The sequence below is a fragment of the Etheostoma spectabile genome, chromosome 8 (genome assembly GCF_008692095.1).
Source record: "Etheostoma spectabile isolate EspeVRDwgs_2016 chromosome 8, UIUC_Espe_1.0, whole genome shotgun sequence".
Classification (NCBI taxonomy): Eukaryota; Metazoa; Chordata; class Actinopteri; order Perciformes; family Percidae; genus Etheostoma; species Etheostoma spectabile.
Window position 1 is genome coordinate 2686808 of NC_045740.1, and position 14801 is coordinate 2701608.

At 38.1% G+C, this 14801-nt stretch overlaps 2 protein-coding genes across 10 annotated transcripts in view; both read left to right on the plus strand.

Annotated features, from left to right (window-relative positions):
• Positions 1-9774, plus strand: part of parvb (parvin, beta) — a 19445-nt gene extending 9671 nt beyond the window's left edge. For 3 of the 4 annotated variants that reach the window (XM_032524423.1, XM_032524424.1, XM_032524421.1), the window contains exons 3-13: positions 597-667; positions 799-901; positions 1932-2072; positions 2650-2765; positions 4841-4899; positions 5024-5043; positions 5745-5806; positions 5924-5992; positions 6194-6295; positions 6390-6462; positions 8730-9774. In XM_032524423.1, the coding sequence (XP_032380314.1) occupies positions 597-667; positions 799-901; positions 1932-2072; positions 2650-2765; positions 4841-4899; positions 5024-5043; positions 5745-5806; positions 5924-5992; positions 6194-6295; positions 6390-6462; positions 8730-8806 (893 nt within the window). In that variant the 3' untranslated portion in view covers positions 8807-9774. The remainder of the gene's footprint in view (positions 1-596; positions 668-798; positions 902-1931; positions 2073-2649; positions 2766-4840; positions 4900-5023; positions 5044-5744; positions 5807-5923; positions 5993-6193; positions 6296-6389; positions 6463-8729) is intronic. The other variant, XM_032524422.1, reaches the window with a different exon arrangement.
• Positions 9775-10361: 587 nt separating this feature from the next.
• parvg (parvin, gamma) overlaps positions 10362-14801 on the plus strand; it is a 13318-nt gene continuing 8878 nt past the window's right edge. For 3 of the 6 annotated variants that reach the window (XM_032524425.1, XM_032524429.1, XM_032524430.1), the window contains exons 1-5: positions 10362-10612; positions 11230-11312; positions 12918-12982; positions 13603-13705; positions 13907-14050. In XM_032524425.1, coding sequence (XP_032380316.1) covers positions 11249-11312; positions 12918-12982; positions 13603-13705; positions 13907-14050 — 376 coding nt within the window. In that variant the 5' untranslated portion in view covers positions 10362-10612; positions 11230-11248. Of the gene's footprint in view, positions 10613-10703; positions 10753-10900; positions 11044-11229; positions 11313-12917; positions 12983-13602; positions 13706-13906; positions 14051-14801 lie in introns of those variants that run through there. The other 3 variants (XM_032524426.1, XM_032524427.1, XM_032524428.1) reach the window with 3 other exon arrangements.

Here is a 14801-nt window from a genome sequence, read left to right on the forward strand (position 1 = left end):
ATGTGTATGTATGTATGTGTATATGTATGTGTATATATATCTATGTGTGTATGTATGTGTATATATATATATATGTGTATGTATGTGTATATATATCTGTGTATGTATGTATGTCTATATATATGTGTGTATGTATGTGTATATATATCTATGTGTGTATGTATGTGTATATATATATGTGTGTATGTATGTATGTGTATATATATATATATATATATATATATATATGTGTATGTATGTGTATATATATATGTGTATGTATATATATGTATGTATGTATGTATATATGTATACATGTGTATATATATATATATATATATGTATATGTTGAGTAATGGGGACTTTGACAGTGGAAAAGCAGGAAATGAGAGTGAGTGGAGGGGAGACACCCTTGCCTTTAGTCACCATGTGAATTACTGTTGATGTGGGGGAGATAGGAACATTGTACATGTGTGTATTTGTCTGTAGAGTTGTATATATGTGAGACAAAAAGTATGTATGTATCCAAAAGGGATACAAATATTTAGGAAATGAAACAGGATATTTGAGTGTCACTATGACTCTACTCTGAGTTTCTCTTGCATTATCTTCACCAGAGGAAAACGCTGAGAGGATCATGGTGGACCCAACATCGCGGGAAAATCTTAAATTTAAAGATCTTTTGAAGGTAGTCTGGGATCATATTTTATGCACAAGGATCATATCGTTTCAGCACAATCAGAGAAATGCAAACGCAAAGAAAACAGCACACAGATGAAGTTTGACTCTAGGTTTTATTGCATTGTGATTTGTGTGCAGGTCCTGATTGACTGGATCAACAGTGAGTTGGAGGAAGACAGGATCATAGTCAAAGACCTGGAGGAGGACTGTTATGATGGACAAGTGCTCCAGAAATTATTTGGTGAGGAAGAAAGCATCACAACTCTCACAACATCTTTATCCAAATAGCTTTTGTAGGCCTTAAACGTGCCATTCACCAGTATGATAATCGGCAGTATTAGTAGTAGTAGAAAGTGTTTAATACCTGCACTCTGTCAGCACTATGTTTATTGGAAATGCAAAGTTTAGGACTGACTTTAATATGAAACAACAACATTATGATATTTTCAGAGTTCACCTTCTGCATGTTATCAACTACTAACATTTAATCCCAAGCCAATTTCCCCAAAAATTAGCATTTTGTGATAGCACGTATCTGTTGTTACTCTGTAGGTTGGACAAAAGCATCTCCTTTAGAAACAAGTACAGTATCTGCCAAATGAATAGTAATATTGTAACAGTAGCAGTTATAAAAACTAAATTTATATAATAACATTGGCAGTTTTTAGTTTGCTATATGTCACATATGTACAGTACTACAGTACTACAGTAGTACTACCTTGTACTCCAATTATCTATTACATTTCCTACATAGAGCATGTTTTAATTGTATGTAGAATCTTAAATTCTGTGTTTTTGTGTTATCAAAGGGAAAATCCAGCTCCTCATTTTTTAATCTCCACACTGACTGGTTTCTTTCTCGCTCCCACTTAGTAATAACTATTGCAGTCTGACAAACTGTCTAATCCGCTGTTTAACAATTTCAAAACTACTTAAAGTATAAAAGTAAAATGAATGTAAGGGAAAAAAATTCCATTAAGGCAGTCCCCTCTAATAGGCCTACAGCAATGTCCACAGGTAGGCCGCCATGAATAGGACAGGATAAGATCATAGAGACACAGCAATTCCGGATTTTCACCTTTCTGAGGCTAAAAGAAGTGGCTGGTAAAAAGTGACTATGGCAGGTGGTCAAAAAAGTTATCTTCAGGCTGTGTGTGTGTGTTCAGTACAAGATACTACTGCTACATGATTCTGTAAACAATTATTCATGATTATGGAAAGTCCTTCCCCTTGTGTTTGAGCTGCCATCTCGTCTCTCCTGATGTTGACAGAAAAGTTGTCTGGCAGGAAGCTGAACGTGGCCGAGGTAACCCAGTCAGAGATTGGCCAAAAGCAGAAGCTTCAGACGGTTTTGGAGGCCGTCAATGTACTGCTGAGGCCTCACGGCTGGACCATTGAGTGGAGTGTGGACTGTGAGTTTTACAACCACTGCAGTGATTTTCTGCGTAAACTGATACTCCAGTGATTAAGTTTGTGCACTTTCATGAAGTTGGGGAACAAAGAAGAGCCGATTTAAAAAGGATGGATAAAGAAATATTGAAACCTACATTTCACATAATGCAACTTGCCAAGATAACCCTGATGACATCACTATGACATCATTGGGGTTATTTTGGCACGCATTGGAGAACTCCTCCACAGCCACAGAAAACAAGACACATCTGTTGTTACAGGCTGCATCCTGGTGACTGGCAACTGAACCTTAAATTGGTGGAACACATAATCTCTTAATTACAAATAGCAAGAATTTAACCCTGTACAGGGTTTTGAGGAGCTCTACAAAGCTCATGGTTTCCCACTGCAGTCCACAGAGTTGGATTAATTCATGCTTCATTAACTGCTCATTTGCAGCTTTTTCATTTTTTGTTTTGTCTTTTGGATTAAAAGCACAGACTGTTACCTTTCATCTTTAGAAAATTGCTTGCATCAGTATGTTCACTTGCAGCGTGCAACGAGCTGACAGTCGTTTCTTATGATTTACCGTTACAGCTATTCATTCAAAGAACTTGGTGGCTATTGTCTATCTGCTGGTGGCTCTCGCGATGCATTTCCAGGCCCCCATCAGACTGCCTGAGCATGTTTCTGTGCAGGTGGTCGTCATCAAGGTAAAGTGGCTCATCAAGCCCACACAGGGTTGGCATTCACTATCATTATGTGCACTAATGGAGGGATGATTACAAAGGTACATAGTTAATTTTATTCATTTAATAAGCTTTTATTTAACCCTCCCTGAGATTAAGAATTTATTTTTCAAGATACATTGCCTTGCGAAAGTATTCGGCCCCCTTGAACTTTTCAACCTTTTGACACATTTCAGGCTTCAAACATAAAGATATAACATTTTTATTTTTTGTGAAGAATCACCAACAAGTGGGACACAATTGTGAAGTGGAACGAAATCTGTTGGATATTTTAAACTTTTTTAGCAAATAAAAAAACTGAAAAGTGGTGCGTGCAAAATTATTGGCCCCTTTACTTTCAGTGCAGCAAACTCACTCCAGAAGTTCAGCGAGGATCTCTGAATGATCCAATGTTGTCCTAAATGACTGATGGTGATAATAGAATCCACCTGTGTGTGGTCAAGTCTCTGTATAATGCACCGGCTCTGTGATAGTCTCAGGTTTCTGTTGAAAGCGCAGAGAGCATCATGAAGACCAAGGAACACACCAGGCAGGTCCGTAATACTGTTGTGGAGAGTTTAAAGCCGGATTTGGATACAAAAGATTTCCCAAGCTTTAACCATCCCAAGGAGCACTGTGCAAGCGATCATTTTGAAATGGAAGGAGTATCCGACCACTGCAAATCTACCAAGACCTGGCCGTCCCGTAAACTTCAGCTCACAGGAGATGACCAGAATCAGCCAAGGCCCATGATCACTCTGGATGAACTGCAGAGAACTACAGCTGAGGTGGGAGATCTGTCCATAGGACAACAATCAGTCGTACACTGCACAAATCTGGCCTTCATGGAAGAGTGGCAAGAAGAAAGCCTTTCTCAAAGATATCCATAAAAAGTCTCATCTAAAGTTTGCCACAAGCCACCTGGGAGACACACAAACATGTGGAAGAAGGTGCTCTGGTCAGATGAAACCAAAATCGAACTTTTTGGCCACAATGCAAAACGATTGTGGCGTAAAAGCAACACAGCTCATCACCCTCAACACACCATCCCCACTGTCAAACATGTGTGGTGGCAGCATCATGGTTGGGCCTGCTTTTCTTCAGCAGGACAGGGAAGATGGTTTAAATTGAGGAAGATGGATGCAGCCAAAACAGGACCATTCTGGATGAAAACCTCTTGGAGTCTGCAAAAGACCTGAACCTGGGCGGAGATTTATCTTCCAACAAGACAATGATCCCAACACATACAGCAAAATCTACAAAGGAATGGTTCACAAATAAACGTATCCAGTGTTAAGGGCCAAGTCAAAGTCCAGACCTGAATCCAATCGAGAATCTGTGGAAAGAACTGAAAACTGCTGTTCACAAACGCTCTCCATCCAACCTCACTGAGCTCCAGCTGTTTTGCAAGGAGAATGGGCAAGAATTTCAGTCTCTCGATGTGCAAAACTGATAGAGACATACACCAAGCGACTTGCAGCTGTAATCGCAGCAAAGTGGCTCTACAAAGTATTAACGCAAGAGGGCCCAATAATTTGTCACGCACCACTTTTCAGTTTATTTGCTAAAAAAGTTTAAAATATCCAATAGATTTCGTTCCACTTCACAATTGTGTCCCACTTGTTGGTGATTCTTCACAAAAAATAAAATTTTATATCTTTATGTTTGAAGCCTGAAATGTGTCAAAAGGTTGAAAAGTTCAAGGGGGCCGAATACTTTCGCAAGGCACTGTAGGCAGCAATAACAGTGAGGTACAGATAAACAACATAAGACAAATAATTCAAACGTTTAACAAAAACATGTCTACAAGTTACAAGTAAAATTTGTAATACAATCATGTCACCTCAGAAATTGCCTAAATGTAACCTTTAAGACAGCTCAAGAGCTGCCTAAAACCATGAAAATAACCAAGACCCATTCAAAACAATAATATAATGAGGCTTACACTGATCATAGTGACATAGTATAGTGTCAGTTTATGGCTAAATCCTTCCGTCATCTTTTAGGATTTTTCAATGCCAGTTATTCCTTTAGGAAGTAACTTGATTTTGTTTGAGCAGAAACGAGAGGGCATCCTGCAGACGGCTCTTGTGACCAAGGAGTTGACGAGCACCACAGAGTAAGAGCTGATACTTAATAATTGTATCCACTTCTTTTTATATCAATGTTGTAATGTAAAGTATTAATAATGTTAATTGTAGTTAAAGTATAACTAAATAGTTTTTCAAATTGTCTCATTTCAGAATGATGATGGGAAGGTTTGGTGAGTCTAACCCACAAATGTTACAGTAACAATTATGGAAATGTCCCTTTATTTTTATTCTATCTTTATTCATCTGCCTCCAGGAAAAGTTCAAAATTTTTGGAAATGCGCTGTTTACTTTCTCGCTGACAATTAGATGAGAAGATTAATTCCACTCTCATATTTGTTTGCTACATAAGTTGCAGCTAGTATAGCTCCACTTGACGCTAACACACTCTATCTCTTTAGCACCTTTTTAAAGTTCACTAATTAACATGTTATATGTTGTTTGTTTAATTAAAATAAAAACTAAAGTCTAAAAGCCACAATGTTTGGTTTTACAGTATGTGTCCGACTATTTGTTGGCCGGGAGCAGTGACTTCCTCTCTGCTGCCTCGCAGCTACAGCTGTAAAACAACAACATGCCAGGCTAGCTGTTTTCCTCTGTTCCCATGTAATACTGACAGCTAGTGTTTAAAACAGTTACTGCAGTACAAATTCAAAATACTGAAGAGAGTTGTCTCCCCCGCCCCCTCCTCCCCAGACTCGAAGTTCATGGAGGTTGCCAGTCTGAGACAACAGCATCCACAACATGGTTGCTTTTAACGTCTCTCACATAGCCAGACATTAGCCTACTCCACAGCCATTGACATTGTCAAAAGTGTCAAACTGTTTCTTTATTAAGTATTCATAAACTTTGAATTATTTATTTTTTACAACAGAGAGGGATGCGTTTGACACTTTGTTGGATCATGCACCTGACAAGCTCAACGTGGTGAAAACGGTATTAAAAACCTTTTCTTGAAAGATAATGGATAGTATAATGACTTCAAATTAGGTGTTTATTTTTTTAAACTGTTCTGTATTTATGATTTGAAACGTTTGTTGATCCCGTTACCAGTCTCTCATCACCTTTGTGAACAAACACCTGAACAAGCTGAACCTGGAGGTTACTGAGCTGGAATCTCAGGTAAGAGATTTGAGTCGCAGTCCAGTCAAATATTAAAATGATCATGAGTTTGTGTTATGTAACTTATTTTCATCATCTCATCTTCCCTCTATTTCCATGCATTATGTTTGAAACATATAATACAATCTGATTTACTTTGCAGTTTTATTATTGTATGTGCTGTACATTTTTGTGTGGGTGTTTGTGTGTGTGTGTGTCCAGTTTGCGGATGGCGTGTACCTGATTTTGCTGATGGGGCTGCTAGAAGACTATTTTGTCCCTCTGTACAACTTCTTCCTCACGCCTGAGAACTTCGAACAGAAGGTGAAGCCTTCAAAAAGTGAAATTTGTTGGTCGAATAGGACTTTTTTTTGTGCAAATTATCATTACATTAAGTTTCCATATTGTGTCCCCTCAGGTCCACAATGTGGCGTTTGCCTTTGAGCTGATGCAGGATGGAGGTCTGAAGAAACCCAAAGCCAGACCAGAAGGTATTTTAGAGATTACATTATTACAAAATTACATAAAAGACCCTTTTCCAAGGGGAAGTTTAATGGAGGCTGACTGAGATTATGAGTCTCTTTTGCTGAGAATATGTCATTTAAAAGAAGTTCAATGGTTGATGTCCTACAGTAGCAGGTATATTAAAGGTTGTCCAGTAGATGGAGACCTTGCCTTACCCTTAAAGTCTCATTCTGGACAGATGGTGCTGGGTTCATTCTGTACTAAACTACACGTTTGAATAAACCAGCCTGTTCTTTTTTTTAGGAGAATTTAACAACTTATACTTAAAATATAACTTACTGGTTTCTCATAGTTGTTGTTATGATTATTAGTTCACAATTAAGTATATTCCCATTTTATCACAGAGATTTGCATTTCATTAACCCTGTTAGAAATGCTAATCTAATGCAGTTGACTGATAACTTACTTAAACTGTAATCAGTACCTTACTCCACTGAAGCATTCAAACAATATCAGGTACACACATTTGAATCCACGGAATATGATATTGAAAGAAGAATTCATTTGATTTGAGTTGTTTTGATTTAATTACATTCTTAGCTTAAGCTAATGCTAGAGCCATAAATATCTGTACCATCTCAGGACGATATATTTATTTAACCGTACACTATACGTCTCTCTTGCACAGTATATACAGTACTTACATAATTCTCAGAGCTACTTAAAATATTTATGAATGTTTTCCTTCACATTCTTGTTCTATATTTAAAATCCCACATTCCACTTTTAAAGTTTAATTCTACTACTTACTGCATCGTACATACTTTTTCTTTTGCTCTTTGTTATTATTTTCTTTGGCCTTAATTGCTCTTTAAATGTTCCTTTTTATGTCTTTATATTGCTATTATTTTATAACTGCACTTTGCACAGTCCAGGGAGATGACAACTAAGTGTTATACTGCACAATTGGGTATTTGATTAATACATATTTGAATCTTGAACCAGAATGGACTTTCAAAATCTTTAAATATTGTTTCCCTCCACGCTGTATTAATGTGCAAATGAGTAATTTACATACAACAGTTTTAAACTATCTACTCTTTAAAATGTGAATGGCAGCAAGGATGAAGAAAACTGTATATATCTCTTGGTCTTCATAACAGGCACTTTAAAATGACCACCCAGGAGTAACCGTTCAAAGGTTGATCTTGGCACTACTTCCCAGTAGGGAAGCCTTCCTGAGCACCTGCTTGTTATATAGGTCTGTAAACTGGGCTTGACTCCTCCCAGAAATCCTACTAGCCACTTTGATGAGGCTACCGAGCCCGTGACGTCAAGTTCCCATGCCAAGCAACAATACAGAACATTACAACTTTTATTTAAAAAAAACATTAAATTACATTAAATAATAATAAAATTTTCCTCAACAAAAAAAGGCACTGTTGGAACTGTTTCACATGGAAGCAGGATAGGATTTAAACCACATTTCTTTTATCAAGAACAATGCCTAAGTATTTAAAGCTATCCCCCAACTCGATACCAGCACATTTATGGGTGGTTAGTATACAGGATTAGGAGTCTTTCTAAACCTGATTATTACGTCTTTTTATTTTTTACACATTTAATTGGGAGGACTCGTTACACTGAGATACAAAGTAATTGACCACAGGCCCATGTTGATGGTATTATACAGTGTATATAGCTGATCTTCATACTGTTATTATCTTCCAAGTGCAGTTTGTGTTCCTAGGAGCAGATAGTTTGTTAAGGTTTGTGTGTTTGTGCACATCTGCAGGTTCATTATAAATGAAGGTAGCTGTTAATGACATCAACAGTGTCACCCAAGCTAACAGGGAAATGCAGACGATAAGGAGCATAAGGCATCCTGGCTTAAATGGTGATGCAATATGACAATGTTGTAACAAAATGGTGTCTGGGTTGAATCACTTACCAAAGACCTAGTTTTGATGAGAAATTACAGTAAGCCAATAAGCCCTTGTGTTGTAGCCGATATAATGTTATTGATGAAAAGAACATAAAGTATTTTTGTACCTTTGAATCTCTCCTGGTCAGAAGTAATACATCATATGATCTATGATGAGCTATGTTTAGCCCCATTTTGTTTTCCAAAATTCCAAATAACCTTATAGGGAAAGTAGTCCAACAGCAATTATAGAAGAAGCTATTTTGAAATGTAAATATGATCTTATGGTAGCACAGCCCATTTATTTTTTGGATCCAGTTTTTCTTTTGAAACTCTAATGATCTTGGCTGTCTCCATTTTGTTTTCCAGATGTTGTCAACCTGAACCTCAAGTCCACCCTCAGAGTCCTCTACAACCTGTTCACCAACTACAAAAACTCTGATTGAACTTTTCCAGTTTCACCCCCCTATATACTTTTGATCGTTGCACTGTGCCTGCAAAGATTATGCAAGATTATTATCCATTACAGTCTGGACACTGGAGGAGAACAAATGGGACTAAAAAATCATTATTATGTGGGACTTAAAAAGACCCATGGAGAGTAGCCTGAAAAATGCTCTTAATGTTAGTATTTATGTCAAAACTTACTTATTCCTTCCTCGAATGCAACCCAGGAAACCCTGCAACTCTTAGCCTGCATTTGAATACACACAATAGTCATGACAGGAAAAGGAATGTTAAAACAGGAAGTAATTTGTGATAACCTGGTTACTCTCCAGAATATTTAAGAAAATTGAAATGCTGTTATATATTATAAAGTATCTAAAATTGATATGTGTAATTATTAAAAGAGTAGTTTGTTTGGAGAGCTGTTTCCCCCTACGTTCATCTTTATGTTCAGCTAAGCCAACCTGCGACTTGTTATACTGTATCTTCCAGTGTGTGTGTGTGTGGGTTGTGTGTGTGTTGGTGTGTTGTTTGTGTTTGGTTGTGCACGTATATACCATAATTGCTTTTACTTGACAGAAAGGAACTGTGACTGGTACAGTACTCATTGACTGAACCATGAACACACCATACCACATCTTAAGCCAATGTTATTGCCTTAAGTGCGTTCTCTCTCCGTCCCGGGAGAGCCTCAGTCAGAGTATCTTGGTATTGACTGGCCTTTCAGACGAGTCTCTGAGGAGGCCCGGACCTCACACTGCTCTCCCAAAGCGGAGCATGGGCCCCCTGCTAACATGCACAGCGCACGACAACTCAAGCATTTTAGAGTCTGTGGTGAATTATTGAGAAAATGGATCAGTCAATCTAAATCGCGCTTACGCTGGATGTCTCATCCCTGTGCGTTTTTATTTTTTTTTATTTTTCAAATCTTGCCTATCAAGAAATAAATGCCTGAAATCCAACTGAATGAGAATTTCATTTTGTCTCTTATTTGTGTGATGGGTTAAATTTGCTTCGGCTTTTGAACGAGATTGGCTTTGGAACAGCCAATTCCTGCAAATTTGGGTTTAGCTAAAGGAATTATGGGCTTATTTTAGACTTTTACTTTCTTATCTCATTGCTTTGTTGCTATGGTAACCTTTCACATCCCCCAAATTGCCCCTTCGTCTGGCTGATGTGTGGTCCTTTTTCTTTTCTTCAACAAGGCTGGTGCTCATGCAGAGCTCGTCGTGTTTTCTCTCTTCTCTTGCCTTCTTTTTCTTGTTTGTTGGAGAATGGAGAAGGCTGGAGACCAGACGATTGCAAATTGATTTGCTCACAGATGTGAGAGCATGTAAGATGTGTGAGTTGGGTCTGAGTGGTTCGGGCTTTTGACTGTCACGTTTATCTTTGCCCTCCTGAAGTGTGGTTTTCTCAACAATACATTTGCTATCCAAGAAGAGTCTTCCCTGTTTTATCTCAATGCATAGGCTACTATTAAAGTCTTAAATGCCATTTGTGACACAGAATATAAATGCCCTTCTGAAAAACGTGCAAAGCCAGTTTCAAAAAGAGGAAGTACACTTCTCTGCCACACCCTCTCAGTTGTGATTATCTTCCCTTTTGACCCTGTGACATGTTATTTTCTTTTAAGATTTAGTGCCGTCAGACTTGTACGCTGATAGACTTCACAACAGGCTGTATTCAGATAGTCGGCTACGTACAACCCTCCATTTCTTATACCGCTGTTTGACAGTTTGTGGAGTTGACACGGAACTCAATTCAGCTGAAGTCATTCTGTTGAGTCACTCTCAAGAGTGCCGAAGGTAAGCTTACTCTAAAAGACTTTTTGTTTATGACCTTGTTTGAAAGTAACTGTCAACCTCAGGAAAAGGAAGCCACACACATAAAGCACAGGAAAAGAAAAGTTTCACTCTCCAGATCCAGACAGTTTGACATGCTCCAGGTCATGTCTGTTTTGTCGTAGTGTGTTACTTTGCTGTAACACACTACGACATGGAGGTGCAGTCCTGCAAATTTGTGGGGGATCAACATATCTGTTGGGCAGGCTACTAAAAAAGAGAAGTGAAACTAACCAACTTCCTTTTTCAGTTTGACAAGTTTTCGACTTGTTCACTTGTATTTTTAAAACCTTCAGTCGTAAAAAAACACTTACAAAACCCAACAATAGAAATGCAGTGTAGTTGAGCTAAGTACAAGACTGTGATCTTTAAACCTGAAAAGCAGGAATTTGGAGGTGCACTTTCATGCAACAGTAAGCTGCCTAGCAGTGCCATCGTTGGAACTCCCTATGCAGCAGTTGAAATCTGAGGACACTTGCTGAGCCCCTTGAGAGAGATATATACTTTCTTCCAAACATGATGATGGAGAAAGTCTTTCTTTATTCTTCTGTCGTTTATATTCAAGCTCTTCGTCTCTGCAGGTTTTGCTGAGGTGAAGCGATGGAAGCTGCTGTCTTTCAGTATCACAAAGAGGATGACACTGTGGACGTTGAATCTTTTCAGGGTATGTGGTAATTCAATAAACTGATATATACATTGTCATAATGTTCAGTCTCAGTCACTCATGATTTGTGTAGTACATTTAGGTTGACATAAGTCTATCTTAATGCAGTATTCACACCAATAAATGTGCATTGGTTGTTGTGGCTATACTAGCAGAAATAGGAGAATTTCATACACAGAAGACTGTACTTTTGGAATTGCCCACTTAATGTTGTGTTATTCAGACTGCTGAAGTCTCAAATCAGCTCCTGGACCTACTGCATCCTTGAAAGGACAATTCCAGTAGTTTTGTATGTTTTAAGTCACGGTATTTACCTTGATTTACACAACCTTTACATCCCAGTTTATCATATTGCAAATCACTCTTTTGCATTTTAGACCTTTAAACAACTCTTTAAACAAGTTGTCCCCCAATCGTGAACATCTACAGTATGTGTTTTAATTAATTTCCCTTTGATATGAAAATTCATCAGCAGACGTTACTTGTGTAACTCCTTAAAATTAACATCAAAGTCTGCACCCTTCACCTTTTTTCTCTTTTTTTCCTCAAATGTCAAGTTACTGTGTAGGTTGCTGTGGTAAACATGTAAACAAACAGTTGCCTATTTCCACATTCAGCAGACATTTAGAGTTTTGTTTTTGGGGAATGTAAGTCCAATAATCACCCTCTTTTGAACTATGGTCTCGTTTCCACCACCTGAGGGAATTGTCTGTCTCTTTGGCTGCTAAACGTCTCTGTTGAGAGCATTGATGGTGGATGAAAATAGTAAAGTTGTTTACTACTAAACCAAAACAATATGCTGAAAGAAACTAAAATCCTCTGTTCTTTAGTCAATATAGTATCAGATTAGTCTATATCCTTCACCTTCCACTTCCGGTAATGCTCCGGTGCTGCAGGAAATTCCGCTGGATGCATGTATTTTCTGTTTCCTTCCGCTTTCTTTGTGTTGGAATTTTAAATTCGGTGGATGTATGAGGATTGTGGTTAACTGCTCCTCAGATCTCTGCAGGGTAAATTGAGACAGCTAGCTGGACTGGCTGTCCAATCTGAGTTTTCTCTCGCACGACTATTTTTGCAGCGGCTCTGTGCGGAGTTTAGCACCGTTCATAATGATTGTGATTGGTTTAAAGAAATGCCATTAAACCACAGCATGTTTTCCTCCCATCCCCAAACGCTATAACATCAGTAGCCAGACCCTCCTTCAGCGCGCTTTGGATGAGGGTCTGGCAAAGTGAGACAAATAATATATTGACCAAACATAATGCAGACTAAATGTTTAGTGGGATTTACTACACAACTGATGCAAGTTCCAGAACTTTGCTAATTGCTTTTTAATACAGTATGGTTTTAATGTAAACATTTGGCTGCCTGAAACAGCATGAAAAATACATCCAAAATGCATGTAGGGCATGCATTCAAATAAGGATTTGTGTGTATATTGTAGTAAAGGAGAAAACACAGAGGGGTTCCCTTTTAATAAATACAATATTCAGCTTGCCAGAAATGATAAAAGAGCTGTCAATCACTGAATTGTAAAATGTTAAAGGCTGTATAATAAGAAACAATAATATTTCACCAATGCAGTTTGTTTATATATTCACACAGGCGAGAAGCAGAAGCTGATTCAGCCGGCGTCTTTAAAAGACCCCAAATTTGAAAAGCTAAAGGAGGTAAGAAATTAATTCCTGTTATCTACATATAAAGCTCTGTCTGAATCGCTGTCTTATATTAAACATTTATACTTATTACTGAAACATCAAACCCCATCCTGCTGCACAGGGAGTGTGTTCTGAGTGGGCTGGAGATGAATGCTACACAGGAAATACATTACAGAGCCTGCATGTATATGTGTGGAGCGAAGAGCATGAATAATGTCTGATGCAGAGAGAAAGGTGAAAGGATCGGTGAAATTTTAATGAACATAATTATCAGAGGTGATGGGAGACAGAACAGAGTCACACTAAGGAATTGTTGGCAGAGTCTGCTGGATCTGACTTGGCAAAAGATGACAGCAATGAATGAAAAAAAAAAACTCAATTAACATGTCTAATAAAGTTGGGAGGATAAAACACATAAAATATCAGTTATTTTAGGGGGCGAAATTTGTATTTGTCATCATTTCTATCTACTGCAAGATTTTATTATCTTGAAATCTGAAAATCAATAAAGAGAATAACAAAAAACAAGGTTTCATGCGGTTTTTCATTTGGCACCTTTGAAACAGAAAAATGTATGCAAGAAGATGAAAGTTTTTGTTGATCTGACTGTGTGATTAATTGTGTTTTGGTAGGCACTGGTTTGTTGGATCAATAGCACTTTGAAACCGGATCACATAGTGGTTCAGAGTCTGGAGGAGGATCTGTACGACGGGCTGGTGCTTCATCACCTGCTGTGTGAGTGAATGCACATTTGTGCAATGGTGCCGTCATTTATCATTGCCCTACTTCCACTTAATCACAATCTAAATTTGAAGATGAAAACTAACAAATGTTTCCCCTTGTTGTTTACCTAAAAGCATGTCATTTACAATATCTAAAACACAGTCCTTGCCAAGAAAATAATAGTAATAATAAAAATAATAATAATTTCCACAGCCAGGTTGGCCGGTGTGCACTTGTCTGTAGAGGATATGGCACTAACCAGCCCTGCTCAGATCCGCAAGCTGGGAGTGATCCAGGAGGAGTTGGACAAGAGACTGAGCCTGCAGGACAGCAGCCAGATCAAGTGGAACGTCAAACGTGAGTCATGCAGCTGGCTGGGCTTCAACAACAAAACAACAAGAGAACAAATGTTCTGTTCTGGCAAGGACTCGGAATTGCAACGGGATTTGGTACTAGCTTAAGTGTGCCATGTTAGCTTACACCAACTGTGAGGGATTTTGGTGGAGATCAACAGGATGGGGTTCTGTTTTTTATCACCTGTCAGTGGATTATTATGGTGCTGGGTTAGGGAAGCAAGTGAAGGCTTTTCCTTCATTAATCATATAGGACTGAAAGGATGAAAAATGGCCTAAAATGACCAAAGTCTTATTTGGTTTTGAATGATCGTAGTGAGCACTAACCTCTGACAAAAACATTGCATTTCCTGCAACTGCTTCACAATAAAATCCATCCCATGTTTCACCAGTTGAATGATTTTAATGTGTAGCAACAGCAAGAGGAAATAATAACTTAATAATTTAATACAGCTCTGAAACAGTTGTAGGAGAGTGAACAGTGAACAATGAGGCTAATAAAAATAAGCGACTGCAAATGTAATTAAATCGTCTGAAACTACTGCAAAGAGGTACTGTAAGTTTAGAATGTACAAATACAGAAAATGGCTATTGCTGGAAAAATGCAGACCATAATTATATCAACAGCAGGATTATAACGTTTTCAGTAGTAATTACATTTCAGTTAGATGTTCATTTATTGATGATGATGATTCTTTGCTGCGTGAGTGTGTGAGTTTGGTCATAAGTTTTTTATGTGTGTGTGTGTGTGTGTG